Genomic DNA, 16,589 nt, shown 5'->3' with positions numbered 1-16,589 from the left:
ACCATGCATGCAGAAGAACAGAGCAAAGAAAGGGGGTAAAAATTCTTTAAGTGTTGCACCTTTGTTGGGAATATTTGGGAAGGGCTCATGGAGCACCCGGAGTTTCCAGAAGTCGTTAATGGGTAGAGAGTGGTAACTGGGAAGTCTTAGGAGCATACTAAAAGCCTTGGGGCTATAGTGTGAGGTCATAGAAGCATCACAGTATGAGAGCATGACATGGTGTGAGTGGACGGCTCCAGGAGAGACATCAATGAGCCTGGGAGGAATTGTCCAGTAACCCACTCAGAACACAAGCAGGGCCTGGGCTGGGGAACTTTTGTGTGCTTATTGGGTATAGGGAAGAAATATAAATAAGGTCTCAGAAAAGAAATACCCAGATTTGGTAAGTTATAGCATTTAAAGGCCAAAAGAAATGAGCAGGGTAAATAAGTTAAAGGAAGATCATGTGGGGAGAATAAGTGTAGAAAAGGAGAAAAGAATGTTGTTCATGTTTATATTGATAAATCAGAATTAAAGATAATATTAATGAAACACAGGGCTTATGTATAAATCAGGTTTCTGTCACTGTAACAATACACAGGAGAAGAATGGATTTAACGGAGAAAAGGTTTATTTTAGCTGACAGTTTTAGAGGTTTCCATCCATGGTTGGTTGGCCCAGTTGCTTTTAGGCTTGTGACAAGGGAGCACATCATGGTGGGGAGTGCATGGATAATTAGAGCTACCCACCTCATAGCAGCCAGGAAGCAAAGAAAGAGCTCACGTTTATAACAAAGTCCCTCCCCTCAAGTCCATTATGCTGTTAACCCATAAATGGATTAATCCATTGATTAACAAGATCAGAGCCCTCATGACCCAATCACCTCCCAAAGGCCCCACCTCTGAACATTGCTATATGCAATGAGCTTCAGGAGACATTTAAAATCCAATCTATAGCATGTAATGAAGCTAAACAGCGCTTCAAGGATATATGTAGACAAGGCAGAAAATCAGCATCTGTGAGTTAACATCTGGTTGACCCTCTTCTTCTGCTAGAGAGGCCTTAAGTAGATGGCACAGGACTTAAAATAAAAAAAAAAATGACACAGTGCTAAAGAAGTTCCATCCAAATCCTGGGCTAAGGAGATAGAGAATTAGATAACACACAGTAAATACATTCAGGCATTGAGTACATCAAAAATTTCCTTAAGCAAGAAGAGAATTTTCAGCAGCAGAGCAACCCACTTACTAAAACAACATTCACTACAACAAACCTTTCCCGTAAAATAAAAATATGTTGACTCGTCCCTTGACATTTCTTATGATGGGATTTCACCTGGAACTACAAAGCAGAAAGAACAAAGAAAATGGGAATGATGTCCATAGTGGTGGTGTGTGAGCTATCCAGAAACTCATAGCAATAAATCTTAGTCAATTCCAGACCTACCTGATAGAAGATTGTCCCTATCATTCACTTTTTGTCTTTTTCCAGAGGCTTATCTGGGATCCTGAGAAAGGGAGGAAGTTTGGTCAATTTCCTTCCTAGTTAGAAGTGCCAATAAAGGATTTGATTGAGAACAAGATTAGAAAGCTGATGAAGTTTCAGACTTATCTATGGATATTATTTAACAAAGACTTCCTTGTTTTTCATTAGTGATCAAAAGTTGCCTGGGTGTTAATTCTTGTAGTGGAGGCAGTTCTAGCTATCAATTAGAATCCTAAGGAAGCTTTCTAAGGTTTTATTCTGATTTTCTTTCACTATTCTTACAGGTGGTGCTTGGCACTTTTCATTTAATGTGAAATTTTATCCACCAGACCCTTCCCAGCTATCTGAAGATATTACCAGGTATTTGAAAACGTTGGCTATGAAAACGCCTATTGGGAGAACTGTGCATCTCTTAGGTCCAGAGAAAAGCATGCATACATCTGGTAGCCTTACAACCCACCATGCTCAATGGCAGACAACAGGCAACTGAATTAGAACAAACATCTGATGAGAAGAGTTGCCAAATCCTATCTGTTCACAGTTGACTCTTTGGTGCTAGGCTGATATTTCCGTGTGCCTGACCCTCTTGGAAAAGCATGCAGAATTGAGATACTGTCACCAACCCACCACAGCCAAATTGGATGGGATTCAACCCTAAATGATATAGCAACTCTGAGTGTTCCTACTTTAAAACTTAGACTAAAAATGTCTTTGGACACTTATGCTTTGTGTATAACCAGTATGATAGTTCACAGCTGTTTAAAAAAAACTCACATCACACATAGATACGTAAAAGCACAAATAAATTTAGAAGTTTATTTTCTTATGCCCTGTGTATACAGGGAAAATGAGTCACTTGTTTCCTGGAAAGAAGATGTTAAGAAAATAATCTAACTAACATACAGAATATTTCAGTTTGGTGACTGAGCTTAGTGTGTGAAAAGGGATTCCCTTTATAAAGCTATACTGGGTGACTTAGTCTGTCATTCTGCTGTCATGAAATGCCAGAGACTGGGTGGTTTATAAACAATAGGAATTTACCTCTCACAGTTCTGAAGACTGAAAGTTCAAGATCAGAGTGCCAGGAAGGTCATAGTCTGGTGAGAGTCTGCTTCCAGTTTGCAGACAACTGAAGACTAGGGTCCTCACATGGTGGGAGGTGCCCTCTTTTATAAGGGCACTAATACCATTCACCAAGGCTCCACCCTCATGAACTGATCATCTCCCCCAAACCCTACCTCCTAATCATATCATCTTGGAGCTAGCCTTTCAACATGGAGCTGAGGGATGGGGGCAGGGATACAAACATTCAGTCTGTCATTCTTGGTTTGCTGCATATTCTTCTGAACGCCTCTGCATTCTGCTTTAGAACTCCTGACTCTCACTCTGTTTAGTAGTAAATTTATGACTAGTCAAAACAACTTTTTTCCTATGTGGGTAGAACTTTCTGTGTAAGGCCCCCCTCCTCTTTGGAGGCTTTTCATAAAAGAGAAATTAATCAAAATAGCTTCAGTCCATTGCTATGATGAAAAATAATGTCACTAGGCTTAATAGGAGAAGGGTAACAATTCGTTCCAGAGGATTTCTTTTATATTTACACTAAATCAAAGAAAATGTATGATTTCTTATATAAAGATACTTTTTAATCAATAATGATGTACTGTTTGTTATGACTAATTTATGGTTGTGGAGTCTAAATATACCTGGATTTTAAGATGTAGTACATGGTTCCTTTATGTATACTTCTGTAATGTTTACAGGGCCTATTAAATGCTTCAGAATTTTTATATCTGAGTTGCATGAATTTTAGTTGTATCAGTAGTCTAACGTCACACTTACAGAGAACCTTAAGACTTAACAACAGTCCTCTGTTTCAGTGGGTTAACCGCTCATCTCTTCTGCAGAAGATAAATGATAGGTATTACTAAAACTCACTAATTTTGAAACTTAATCTTCGGATCTTTTGCAGTTGTTATATCTGTAAATCTTGAGTACACAAAAAAAGCAGAGAAGAAAAACCTGCTATTATTGGAGGTATTTTTATGATAGTATGGCAAAATTATGTGAAAAATATCTTGTATTCTTCCAGTTTAAAACTATTTGCCTATAGTGACAAGACTCTTAGATTTCAAGGTTCTTCAAAGTTATTATTAAGGTCAGTAAGAGTCTAGGAAGATATCTCAATAAAAAGAAGTAACTTAAAGCAGGAGAAATTATTTGTGATCATAAAGAAAGCATCATTCTATCAGAAATGTAGGAATTTGAGAGCAGACTTCAGGAAGCATAGCTGGTGAGTTATCTGATGTCTGTCTTGGTCATACCACAAGAACTGTGATCTCAGTATTAAAATGAGCCCTCCTAAAGGCTGATTGGGGCTCAGTAATTAAATTTAAGAGCACCACTTTCAACATTACAATTCCTCCACTCAAGGGCTTCTGGGAATGTGCTGGGGACTGTTCACTTGACTTTAAAAGTAATTTTAAAAGATGTTGGGAAAATGTATCTGTATGTTTTTTACTTTATCAGTAAAGCCCTGTTTTATTATAAACATTGCCTTCTACATATCCTTAAATAATTTTTGTAGCCTAGTAGTGTTCCCTTATATCTGGATCAATTATAGGTGAAATAATTACCATAATATATAAATGCTAAAAATGTGTCCTGTGGCAATTATTGGGCAAGGGGAAATTGTTTACCCACAGTTTATATTGAATGACTCCCTCTTTATATGTCCTGATGCTGGCCCTGTGTTTTGTCCTTTTGGCTTCTGAAAGGTACTACCTCTGCTTACAATTGCGAGATGACATCGTGTCCGGAAGGCTGCCCTGCTCTTTTGTAACCCTTGCCCTGCTGGGCTCCTACACAGTCCAGTCAGAACTTGGAGACTATGACCCTGATGAGTGTGGGAGCGATTACATTAGTGAGTTTCGCTTTGCACCAAACCACACTAAAGAACTGGAAGATAAAGTGATCGAGCTGCATAAGAGCCACAGGTTAGTGGGGAATCCCCGAGAGCATGCAGTTAGTTTGTGCCTTGCTGGGCCAGTGTCAATTCTACCACCTGGCTCTTCTCAGTTCAGGGTTAGTAGATTAAGGACGGGACTTTAGCAGAGTGAGAGTCTGTGGTGAAGTTCTGGGGTTCCTCAGTGCCCCCAGGTGTCCATTTGTAACATTTCCCTTCAAAAGCCATTTGTTTTATTATTATTCTCCCATATAAAGGTTGAGTGTCCTTTACCCAGAATGGTTGGGACCAGGAGTGTTTGAGAATATTTCAAATACTGTAATATTTACGTATACATAATGGGAAAGGACCCAAGTCTAAACACAAAATTCATTTATATTTTATATATACCACATAAACACAGCCTGAAGTTATTTTTATATAATAGCTTTTAATGTACCTGCATTTTCACTGTGACCCCTCACATGAAATCCAGTGTGTGATTTTCCACTTGTGGTATCATATCAGCACTCAAAACAATTCAGAATTTGGAGCACTTCAGATTTTGCATTTTCGAATTTGGGATACTCAGCTTCTGTCTGCAGGTGTCTCGAGGGAGACTTTTTTTTAATAAGATGGCAGGGAGCTAAATGGGAAATTTTGTAGCTTGACCAGATAAAGGAAAAGTAGCTAACTGATATGAAGAAGGAAAATCAAATACTTTTTAATCTTAAGTCTAATTGATAAAAAATGAAAAGCAGCCTTGTAACTTTTTTTTTTTTTTGTAATCAGAGGAATGACGCCAGCAGAAGCAGAAATGCATTTCTTGGAAAATGCCAAAAAGCTCTCCATGTACGGAGTGGATTTACATCATGCTAAGGTATGTAATTTTAAATCCCAGACTCTTTCATTAAATTCAACGTTTTTGGTTGTCAGAAGCTGGTAATTTGTATTTCAGTTAATGTAAAATGTAAGCTTTGGAGACTCAAATCTGTGTTCACCTTTTAAATCCTAGTGCATGATTAAAACAAATGTAGCACTCATATTTCCTGGGGAGTTTGCTCTTCATGGCTCAACTTGCATTGCTCATGGATGGTCAAGCCTTCTGTAAGCCCATGGTAGGCAAAGTGTCTGATTATCTATTGATTCAACTGGCTTATCTTGACAAAACAAGCTCTTTGCTCATCCTGTCTTCACTGTCACAATGGTATCTCCCACTTTGTGTCAACATGTGCCCTCTGCTCCTGCCAGACCCTGTCTAAGCCTGAGTATATGCATCTTTGTTTGGACTGTCCTGCTCCTTCCTGTCTGGCTGGCTAAACTTGGCCATTTGTCTAAGACCAAAGTGTCACATCTGTTATGTGCCAGGTACCACTTATGTGCCCCTTCTGGAACTCCTCTAGTTCATGTTAAATTTAAAGAATTTTATCTCTAAAAGTTTAAATATCCTGACATATAACCAGATCTTTGAGATAAGATTGTTTTTAAAATCCAGCTATGATTAGCCATCTGGGGTAATCTTAGATTACCTCATTGACTAGAGACATTGTTAGAGGTTCATCCTGTGAATAAAGAAATGGGAATTGGGAAGTTGGTTGTGAGGATAGATACAGCAGCTTTGACTCCATGCCATGCTTTTTCTACAATCTCTATTTCTCAGCAGTGAGAGAATAAATGTGTAGACTACCAATCTTTTACATAGTTGTCAGCAGAAGTACTGTGGCAGTACAGAGGAATCTTGTATGAAATGTTTTATTCGCAAAATGTAAAATCTGTTAAGATTCCAAAGATACTTCATCTGTGTTCAAGAGGTAATGGTTTAAATTTCAGGGGCAGTTTGTTCTAATTGGGGCTGACAAGATAATATCACTCCTGTATAGAGATGTGGATTTGACCTCTGATAGACAGTCACCAATTTTACGGTCTGGGACTCACAAGAATGTGCCATGACAGGCTTCCTGGCAAGCCAGTGTCTTACATGGTCAGATTGAGACTTAGAATTGAATAGAACTTCAGCTGGCTGTGTTGAAGCAAACATCTCAGCTACTGTGATGACCAGAAGGGAAATCTAGATCTATAAATTCTATTGGTGCTGGAAGTGGGGCTGCTCATTGGTTGACCTTTGGGGAGCAAACCAAATGGTGGCTATCAAACCAAGGTAAGTTTGGTTAGTCATGTCTTGACATCAAAAAGAATGAACACTTCTAAGGCCAGAGCATGTACAAGGTCTCTGAGACTTGGATAGGTCTTTTACTAGGGATGAGCATTAAACACCAGGCTCTTTGACATCTGAGTGTAATTAAGGCAACAGGTGTAGGTCCGTTTACTTGCCAGTTCCTTATGACACTTTTTTACTTATCTTGCTCTCAGGTAACGATGATGTTTTTCTATTTTATGCTAGTTATGTTAGGTAAGGATTTCAAAATCAGGATAGACATTAAGACATGTTTGGTTTTTTTTTTCACTTTCTCTTGAGTTTTTCACTAGGTGACTACAGGATAAGAAAGTAAGATGGAAATGAAATTAGCATGAGAATTTGGGTAAATGTAAAGCTATTTTTAGTTAAATCACATACTGATTCATTTACTGCCTATAAATAAATAAATAAATAAATAGAAGATTAGAGCATACATTTAGGGAAGTGCAATTCAGGATGTATCAGTGTTTCTCTCAGTAAAAATAAAAATCACTTAACATTGCTATAACTATTGAATTAAAATAGATGGCTGCTTTTTCATTCAATAATATGATTTGAAATTATGCCAATTAAAAAGAGAGAGGATTACGGAAGTAGAATGCAGCCTGTACAGGACTTTATCTGAATACTAAGTATAATAAATGATTCAGTTATAGACCCCATTTTCTCATGCAGCCATGCTCGATCATTTCAGGGAGGAAATTTACTGAATTAAATTAGAGCCATTTTCCGGTTGTAAGTGAGCTGCTTCTCTTCAATGGATGATATAAAAGTCTTTGAGCTTCATGATCCATTTAAACATTCTGATTTGTGGACGTGGACTCCACAGTGCCACATAAAGAATAAATAAATACCCCTAATAGGTGAAGGTCCTGCATTTTGGAACACCTGCCCTAAATGCTTTGTTTCTTTCTTAGGAAACCTGTCTCTGCTGGTTTATCACTAATGTCTGTCTTGGTGGGCTTTGTCAGTCATTTATTTCATATGGGTGTATCAGCTGTCCCATGGTCAAGCAACACTGAAGGATAGCAGTATTTGAACACACTGAAGGATAGCAGTGTTTGAACACGGATTGTAAATGAAGGGACCATTATGGCCCTTCATTTTCATTGTGATGTGCTAAAACTGTCCAGGTGTACCTTCAGTGCCTCTTGCTAATAGGAATATGAAAGTTATCTATTGTTAGTGAAATATACCTGTTCCTAAGAAAGACAGTTGCAGCTTTTAATACCAAAGATTTTATCAGACTAGCTTAATACTGTTAACTGTGGCAGACAATTTAATATGAAATGTCATTTCTTTGGGCTGAAGTGATGGCACATGACTGTAATCCAGTCACTAAGGAGGTCAAGATCAAGAGGATCAAAGTTTGAGACCAGCTCCATGCAAAAAGTTAACAAGACCCTAACTGCAAAATAACTAAAGCAAGAAGGGCTGGAGGCATGGCTACCAAGCACAAAGCCCCAAGTTCAAACCCCAGTACCACAAAAAATAAAATTTAAAATTTTTTTAAAATTGTATTGCTATGCAGTTTTATGAAATAGAGATTTCATTCCATATAGAAACCCACATATTCCTGCCATTTGCACTTTTCATTCACTTTTTCTTTCAACAAACATTTATCACTTTGGCCAGCCCTGTGTTGGCCACAAGGTTAGAAATGTAAAAGATTCTGCTCTCAACCAGTACCTAAGGCAAGAAAGGTGAGTTTATTTCAGCAGTGTTTTCTAAGGAACACGCTAGCAGTGACAGAGAAGCATGTATTGAAGGCACAAGGAGAGGAGATGTCTGCACCTTCCTCATCTTCCTCATGAAGGATACCTTCTTGTTAGGAGTCTGTGACACTAGTGAGCAATTTAAAAATAGAAAATAAATGAGAAGGGTTTTTAAGTGTCCTTTCCTTCTGTCGGCTGAAGGCATATTTCCCACACTTATATTCTGTATCCAAAAGTGAATCAAAGAGTAGTTACTCAAGCCATCTTTTCTCATATCTGCCTTTCTGTTCATGGCATGAGGTGGTCACCTGAGTGGTCACGTGAACAGTTTGGCTGGTTCTCAAAGATCAATGGTACCAGCAACTTGTGAACATCATGTGATAGCTCTTTAAATAGTCCTTTCAATATGAAGCCCTGGATAAATGGTGGTCGTCTCCAGAATTGAGCTCATCCAATTGTATTATATTGTAATGCCCTGCCATCAAATAGTTTGACTCCTATACAGTAATTCAGTATTGAATGGAGTGATACTTTTCTAAGGGAAGATAGTGCATTTTAAATCAGGTATATTCTGCTGCTAAACTTAATGTTTCCTATCAGAGATTGACCAAAATAGTTTTGAATCTGGAAATATCTGTCTTGTGCTGGTGCTAAAGGGGATTTAGGAAGTAGTTCTCCCCCATATAAACAAGTGCGAATGTCCTGTCTAGATTCTTCTGACCTTCTCCACATTGCTGGTGCCTCACAGTGACTCCAAGCCAGGCCTGCTGATTATGAGACAAAGGCCTGAGCATTGCTTCCTAGGTATGACCAGCCTGGAACCCATTCTGTCCCCTGCTTCAAACAAGCACCGTGTCTCTGCACCTCACACACAGTCCTGCCTCCAACTTAACTCTTTACCCCTCTCCAGGCCCCTGATATTAATGGATACAACATTTTGTATGTCTTCACTTTGATGTAACATCTGATGACTTCTGGACATCACAGATACCTTGGGAGTTACCCAAAGATGAAACATACAAGTGGCAAAAGTAACAATTATAGTATAGTCTCTTTTTTGTTAAAAAAAAAAAAAGTACACATAAAATGTGTGTGTATGTGAACCACACAGGTAAAGTGTGACTATCACTGGGAAGTGTCTTGTGTTGTTGGGAGGTACATTCATACTTCAAAAAAGCTATTTTATGTTTAGCTGTTACTCTGGCAGTAATGGGATATAAAGAAAACTGAAGCTCTTTTTTTTAAGTAACAAAGCCCCAAATACTCAAAGGAGAAGACAGGGCTCCTCTTGTTTGTAAACATATCAGTTAAGAGTGGTACCTCTGGAACCAGGCAGCCGAGGAACTCCACACCTCAGTTTCCTCCTCTGTAAAATGGGAAGAATAATTGTGACTATTTCAACATGTCATAATGAAAATTAAAAGAGTTAACATACTGAGGCCAGACTCGGCAGTGCCTGACACTCAGTGAGAACTGTGGCCACTGTTATAGTTATTAACACAGTTTTAGTCTGCTTGGCCTTCTCTCTGTGCAGTATTTATTTATGAGAGAGCTCTGAGTGAGCAGATTTTATTCCAACAAATCTCCACAGTAAAAATATTCATCATTACAAAGCTATTACTCAATGGTAACATTTTTTAAACGGCTATGGCATTTTTCATATTTAAATTAGTCAATTATAGTTTCTGTCACGGGTTACATCTTGTCCCCAAGGAAATGGAAAGAAGTGAGAATACTGATCCATTGTTTCTTGCTGCTCTTTTCCAGGATTCAGAAGGAGTAGAAATTATGTTAGGAGTCTGTGCGAGTGGTCTGTTGATATATCGTGACCGACTGCGAATAAACAGATTTGCCTGGCCCAAGGTTCTAAAAATTTCATACAAACGGAACAACTTTTACATTAAGATCCGGCCAGGGGAGGTAAGGACACTTGTGTGTGCCTGTGCATTGGGAAGCAAGGGCCCTCACAGCAAGCAAAAATATAAATGAGCTGTTCACGCATTCTGAACCTGTGGGACATAGTGAATTATGGTCGAAATGCCTGAGAGAATTTGTTGTAGGTTTTTCCAGTAAACAGTAATAAATAAAATGCTCTCCTCTTTATTATGTTGTTGTAGTTTTTTTCTACAACTGCATACATTAATTGAAAGGTTTCTTTTAAAAAAGCATGTATTTTAATGTAGAATCAAGATTCATGAATACTTTTTCATATATTTCAAGCCGAGAAAGGTAGCTCTCTTCCCTTGTGTCCTGTCATCATAACTCCACTCCCTTTCTGCTTTTTCTGCAATTCTGCTTCCTAAAGTGGATGGCTCAGAGATAACGTGCTTCAAGGTGCAAAGAAGATTAGACCAAAGGATTCTGGGTGTGAATTATGTCAGTATTCCACATCTCAATATATTTCCAAGTTTTTTTTTTAATCAGAGAAGTTAATAATCAAATCAAATTTGTTAACTAATTCTTACTCCTCAAGCAACAGCCTCGACCAGCTTATACGTACATCTTCCTTGGTGGTTTGTCTACTTTATTTGCTAAAGAATAGTTAATAAATACCTCCACCTTCTAATTGGTGTGGTTAATACATTGGAGGTAGCCAGAACTCAGATTCTGTCTTATTTATGTCTGAATATTTTCTGGTAAAATATAGATACGATTAGCACCTATCTTAAAAACCTACCTCACCAATTGAGTTTCTTGTTGGAAATGCAATTTTTGAAAATCAATATAAATCAAACAGTCATGCTTAATGGATGATTTATTTTTTTTTTAATTTTTATTTTTTTATTATTCATATGTGCATACAATGCTTGGATCATTTCTCCCTCCTGCCCCCACCCCCTCCCTTACCACCCACTCCACCCCCTCCCTCTCCCCCCCACCCCCTCAATACCCAGCAGAAACTATTTTGCCCTTATCTCTAATTTTGTTGAAGAGAGAGTGTAAGCAATAATAGGAAGGAACAAGGGTTTTTGCTGGTTGAGATAAGGATAGCTATACAGGGCATTGACTCACATTGATTTCCTGTGCGTGTGTGTTACCTTCTAGGTTAATTCTTTTTGATCTAACCTTTTCTCTAGTTCCTGGTCCCCTTTTCCTATTGGCCTCAGTTGCTTTTAAGGTATCTGCTTTAGTTTCTCTGCATTGAGGGCAACAAATGCTAGCTAATTTTTTAGGTGTCTTACCTATCCTCACCCCTCCCTTGTGTGCTCTCGCTTTTATCATGTGCTCAAAGTCCAATCCCCTTGTTGTGTTTGCCCTTGTTCTAATGTCCGCATATGAGAGAGAACATGCGATTTTTGGTCTTTGGGCCAGGCTAACCTCACTCAGAATGATGTTCTCCAGTTCCATCCATTTACCAGCAAACGATAACATTTCGTTCTTCTTCATGGTTGCATAAAATTCCATTGTGTATAGATACCACATTTTCTTAATCCATTCGTCAGTGGTGGGGCATCTTGGTTGTTTCCATAACTTGGCTATTGTGAGTAGTGCCGCAATAAACATGGGTGTGCAGGTGCCTCTGGAGTAACCTGTGTCACAGTCTTTTGGGTATATCCCCAAGAGTGGTATTGCTGGATCACATGGTAGATCAATGTTTAGCTTTTTAAGTAGCCTCCAAATTTTTTCCCAGAGTGGTTGTACCAGTTTACATTCCCACCAGCATCTACGTATCTACGAGGATAATTTTAGACAAGAGAAGGGGAGTGGGGGAGCATTTCAGAAAAAAAACTGAAACTCCATCAGGACTGATTTTTTTCTAGCTTCACTTTATTACACCAATCAGCACTTTGCCTCCTTTCTTAGTATTGTTTTAAAACTTGCAATGAAGAAATAAAATCAGAGACCTAATGAGCCAGTGTCTTTAAAACATACCAAAGTGATACAATCAATTGTTTGGTAGGACATATCAGAGTAAGGGCAGATTTTCAGTGGGCAGACTTTGCAAGGTGAGATATTGAAAAGTGTCATAAACTGTACATTTTATTGAAGACTTTAAAAATGGAATAAATTGTCTAAAGAACAGGAAAGTTCAAGAAGAGGCCCTGAAATCAACGCATGGGATGACACCAACTATTTGAGAGAGGAGAAGACAGAAGAGAAACGTAGGAAAATCAAAAAAAAAAAAAAAAAAAAAGCCAGAGAAGTAAGAGACAGAGATTATCAGAGGACAGATGAGTTTTAGGAGAAAATGGTTAGCCATTGGTGCCTTGTGTTCCAGAGGGGCCACGTAGGATGGAAACTAAGAAAAGCCCATTGAATGGTAGTTGGGTCCCATTATGACAGATAAGAGTTCAGGAAGAGTTAGCAGTGTCTACTAGGGTATGTTGAGATGAAGACCAAACTGTTGGAGGTGGCAGGTAGTGACTTCTTTTTCACAAAGTTTAGCAGTAAGGTGTGAGGTGGGGGGTTTTAATTCTGGCAGAAGTAGGTTCAAAGACAGTTGGTCCCCCCTACCTTATTACCATATTTGTAGGTGGAGAAGAACAAGTGAGAAGAAATTATTGGTGGCACACAGGTTTTAAGAAGGTTGAAGAAAGCAGGTACAAAGCAGAGAGGCAAACATTCAGGAAGTCTAGGGGCCTCTCTTATCCTTATGCTAAGGAGGATAGCAGTAAGAGATTGTTCCAATAAATAAGCCGACATAGAGGTAGAGAGTAGAATGGTGGCTAACAGAAGCCTCCCCATGGAAGGGGGAGGTGAGAGAGTGAAGATGATTAAAGAATACAGGGGTGCACTGGATTGAAGGAATATATTTGAATCTTCTATAGCTCAGTAGGTTAATTATGGTTACCAACAATAAATCATATATTTCAGAATACCTACTGGAGAGGATTTTGAACATTCCCAACACAAAGAAATGATAAATATTTGACAGGTTGGATATGGCAGTTGCTCTGATCTGATTATGACACCGTGTCTATATGTGTTTAAATATCACACCGTACCTCAGAAATATGTACAACTATTACATGTCAACAAATTTTTTGAAATTAAAAAGAGAGAGAAAGAGAGATTCCTCCCCTCTGGCCTTAGCATTGTGTGTGGCACGTATTAGATGCTGGAAAAATAAGTGGATGATTATGTAGCCAAGAGCCACAGTATCCATGACTTGACTGGAAACTTTCAATAGTAGCAATTTTTACCACCACCACTACCCATGAATGTCCAGAGTGAATAAGAAATTGGGAAAGCAATTACAGTTGGAGCAACTTAAGATGTATTCCCCAATTCTCCCAGCCATTCACTGCAAACAAGAACTAGAGGTCAAGCATGATTGTAACTCACATACCATGCATATGACCCCTCATCTTGGTGCTTTCCATATAAATTACTTTTGTTATTTATTATATCAGGTCTGCTTGTTTTGTGCTCTTTGTCATGTCTGTATGTCTAAGGTGATTGCCCTCTGGTGGCCTGATGTATACTGTTTTCAGAAACTGAAAACTATGTACTTGAAATAATGTAAAATATGTTATGCAGAAAATCAGATCAGAATTTTCACCTTGAAAAATCAAATGGTTAACAAGTATCGTCTGAAAATGTACACCTGGAAGGCATAAAAATGTCTTCTTCCAATCTCTGATCTTATGTAAAGAGATGTTAGCATTTAACATTATAACTCATAGTGGAACACACAAGTGAAATCAGTAATATCCAACATCAAGTCATCAAATAGCTAGGAAATGTGCATGCTTCCTGGGCAAATACTAGAAGAAAATGTCATTTCTAAGTGTGATGTGGACTGCATTAATAAGTACTGTGTTCGTTTCTGTGCATTCTAATTGAAGTCATTATGTCATTTGAGAAACCATGAAAATATGACTTAAAAATGAGATGAAGATGAATTGATCTCTGGAGGGAGTCCAAATACGGTCCCTACTGTGTTTAGTTTATGTCCATAAACTTCATAATTGTGCAGAAGACATCTACTACATGCATAACATTATCTGTGTCTGCTGCATTGAAGGTGATAGATAACAAGGTGTTTTTTTTAGATGACTGAATGCATAGCATGAATTCTGCATGTAGCAATTGATTTGTTGAGTAAAGAAAACCTTATGGGTGACATCATGAGTGTAACTTATTTGCAGAGCTTCTGTTTTTTTGTAATTCCATACTTGACTTTACTCTGGTATTTTTTTTAATTCTAGTTTGAACAATTTGAAAGTACCATTGGTTTTAAGTTGCCAAATCATCGGGCTGCCAAGCGTTTATGGAAAGTGTGTGTGGAGCACCACACATTTTTCAGGTAGGTAGAGATCATTTGGGGTTTTTCCTAAGAAACAATCGGAATGATTAGAATCACTTATACTAAAAAAGGTTGGTGGGAAGAATATGAAGCCATACCCTTTCTATTCCCTTGATTTCATTTTCACTGTATTTCTTGAAATTCTAGAAGAACTTTTGACTAAATGTGAAGGATTTTCTTTAATGTGTTTTATACTTATCTTCCTTTGCCCCTTTCTTTATTATTGTTAGTGCCTTTTCATTGTTTTTACAGAATGTCCTCTTCAAGTATCCAGTCCATTCCTTACTTGGTTTTTTATTTGTTTGTTTGTGCTGCTGGGATTTAAACCCAGAGCCTGGTGCATGCTAGGCAGGTACTCTACCACTAAGCTGCATTCCTAGCCCCTTCCTTGCAATTTCAATTATTTATTAATATCCTGGACTCCTTTACTCACCTATAGTATTAGGCCTATCAGAGTCATGCCTAAAAACAACATCAGCCTTCTTGACTAACAGTATGAGTCTAGTTGCTCTGTGGGCTCCTAGAGCATCCACTTGTATGAGTTGTTAAAGGTCATCTAGTCCCCCCAGGCCCAGTTTTGCATATATCTTCTCTATAGCATCCCTAGCTAATAAATACTTTGTGAACTGCTATTTTTTCTTACACAGTCAGATTCATTTAACTATAAGTTGTGTATTAAATTAAAAGCATTCTGAATATTTGCATTAATTTTTCTGGTGCTTTTCTTTAATATCTTAGATTATTGTTACCAGAAGCACCTCCAAAGAAATTCCTAACCTTGGGTTCCAAGTTCCGTTATAGTGGCAGAACGCAGGCACAAACAAGAAGAGCCAGTGCACTGATAGATCGTCCAGCGCCTTACTTTGAACGCTCGTCTAGTAAACGTTATACCATGTCTCGCAGCTTGGATGGAGGTAGGTATTGCTTACTGATTCTTAATTGCTAGCAGCTATCCAGAAATGTGTATGAAGCCTTCATGAGCTTTCAAAAACTGTAGATCTTCTTGAACATTGTGAAATGAAAAGCAGTTTGGATCAGAGCTGAATGGTAGATTTTAAGGTCCCCACCACCAAAAATGGCCTTTGTCAGTCTTTTTTATTGGTAGATTTATGTGAAATGACATAAATTAGGTACTTAGAAAATAAAGAGCCTAGCTTTCATAAGCCAGCAAAATGAATCTGGAGAAGATGCGTTTGTTCTAAATGTAGAATGAAATAGTAATCACATGCTCTGTGAGTAATTTGGATTTCTAGCAGATCATAAATGATGACTAGGTTTGTCTCGGCTGTTTGTTTCAGAAAGAAAACTGTAGGCAAAATTTATCTCTCTTACTAAAGTATTTTAGGAATAAAATGTGGCCTCTATCAGTCCGTTGATAATAGCTGGGAGAAGGATGAACTCACCAGATGGACTAGGAGAACATTGCTATGTGAATGTTCTCTCCTGCGAAGTCTAATGTATGAGTCAAATGAGTAAGTCAGGAACATTCTTACTCAGATGATCCTTGTAGGGACTAACATAATCGTGAGTTTTAAGGAGGATTTTGTTTGTTCTGACATTTGTGTGTTACTTTGTGTGCATAACACAAGGGTGTGCTTTCTGCTACGTGGCACACCAGCAATGGTGACACTTAAGACCTGAGTCATGGTGAGGCCTGTTTCTAATTTAGAACACCTGGTTAGTGGTTGTTTTATTGAAGCCCATCTTGTGCAAATAAAAAGAGAAGTTTCTGGTGTGCATGTATTATTTTAATAAATTAACATACATAAGAATAAATAAAAGTTGCAAGTGGCTGGGACCATTTCTTTCCCTCTGTTTTTTGCAGCTGTTCCCCAAAATACCTCAGTTTCCCTGCTCCTCTCTCCATAAATGGGCATGACGGGGGGATGAGGTACTTCTTGATGCCCCTCATTAAACAGACTGTATTTTCCTAATGGAATACTTTATAAACAGTTTATAGAAGAAGTCATCAGTGTATTAGCAGTGCTGTATCATGTATGTTACTATTGACATGGGAACAGA

General features: G+C 38.2%; 1 protein-coding gene across 32 annotated transcripts in view; it reads left to right on the top strand.

Moving 5' to 3' along the window:
• Positions 1-16,589, top strand: part of Epb41l3 (erythrocyte membrane protein band 4.1 like 3) — a 237,730-nt gene that overhangs the window by 164,578 nt on the left and 56,563 nt on the right. For all 32 annotated transcript variants that reach the window (XM_074070267.1, XM_074070272.1, XM_074070269.1 and 29 more), the window contains exons 6-11: positions 1,749-1,824; positions 4,239-4,457; positions 5,198-5,285; positions 10,085-10,237; positions 14,470-14,567; positions 15,306-15,481. In XM_074070267.1, coding sequence (XP_073926368.1) covers positions 1,749-1,824; positions 4,239-4,457; positions 5,198-5,285; positions 10,085-10,237; positions 14,470-14,567; positions 15,306-15,481 — 810 coding nt within the window. The remainder of the gene's footprint in view (positions 1-1,748; positions 1,825-4,238; positions 4,458-5,197; positions 5,286-10,084; positions 10,238-14,469; positions 14,568-15,305; positions 15,482-16,589) is intronic.

Source organism: Castor canadensis, chromosome 4, assembly GCF_047511655.1.
Source record: "Castor canadensis chromosome 4, mCasCan1.hap1v2, whole genome shotgun sequence".
Classification (NCBI taxonomy): domain Eukaryota; kingdom Metazoa; phylum Chordata; class Mammalia; order Rodentia; family Castoridae; genus Castor; species Castor canadensis.
Note: the sequence above shows the minus strand (reverse complement) of the source record. Positions and strands in the feature narration are given on the sequence as shown.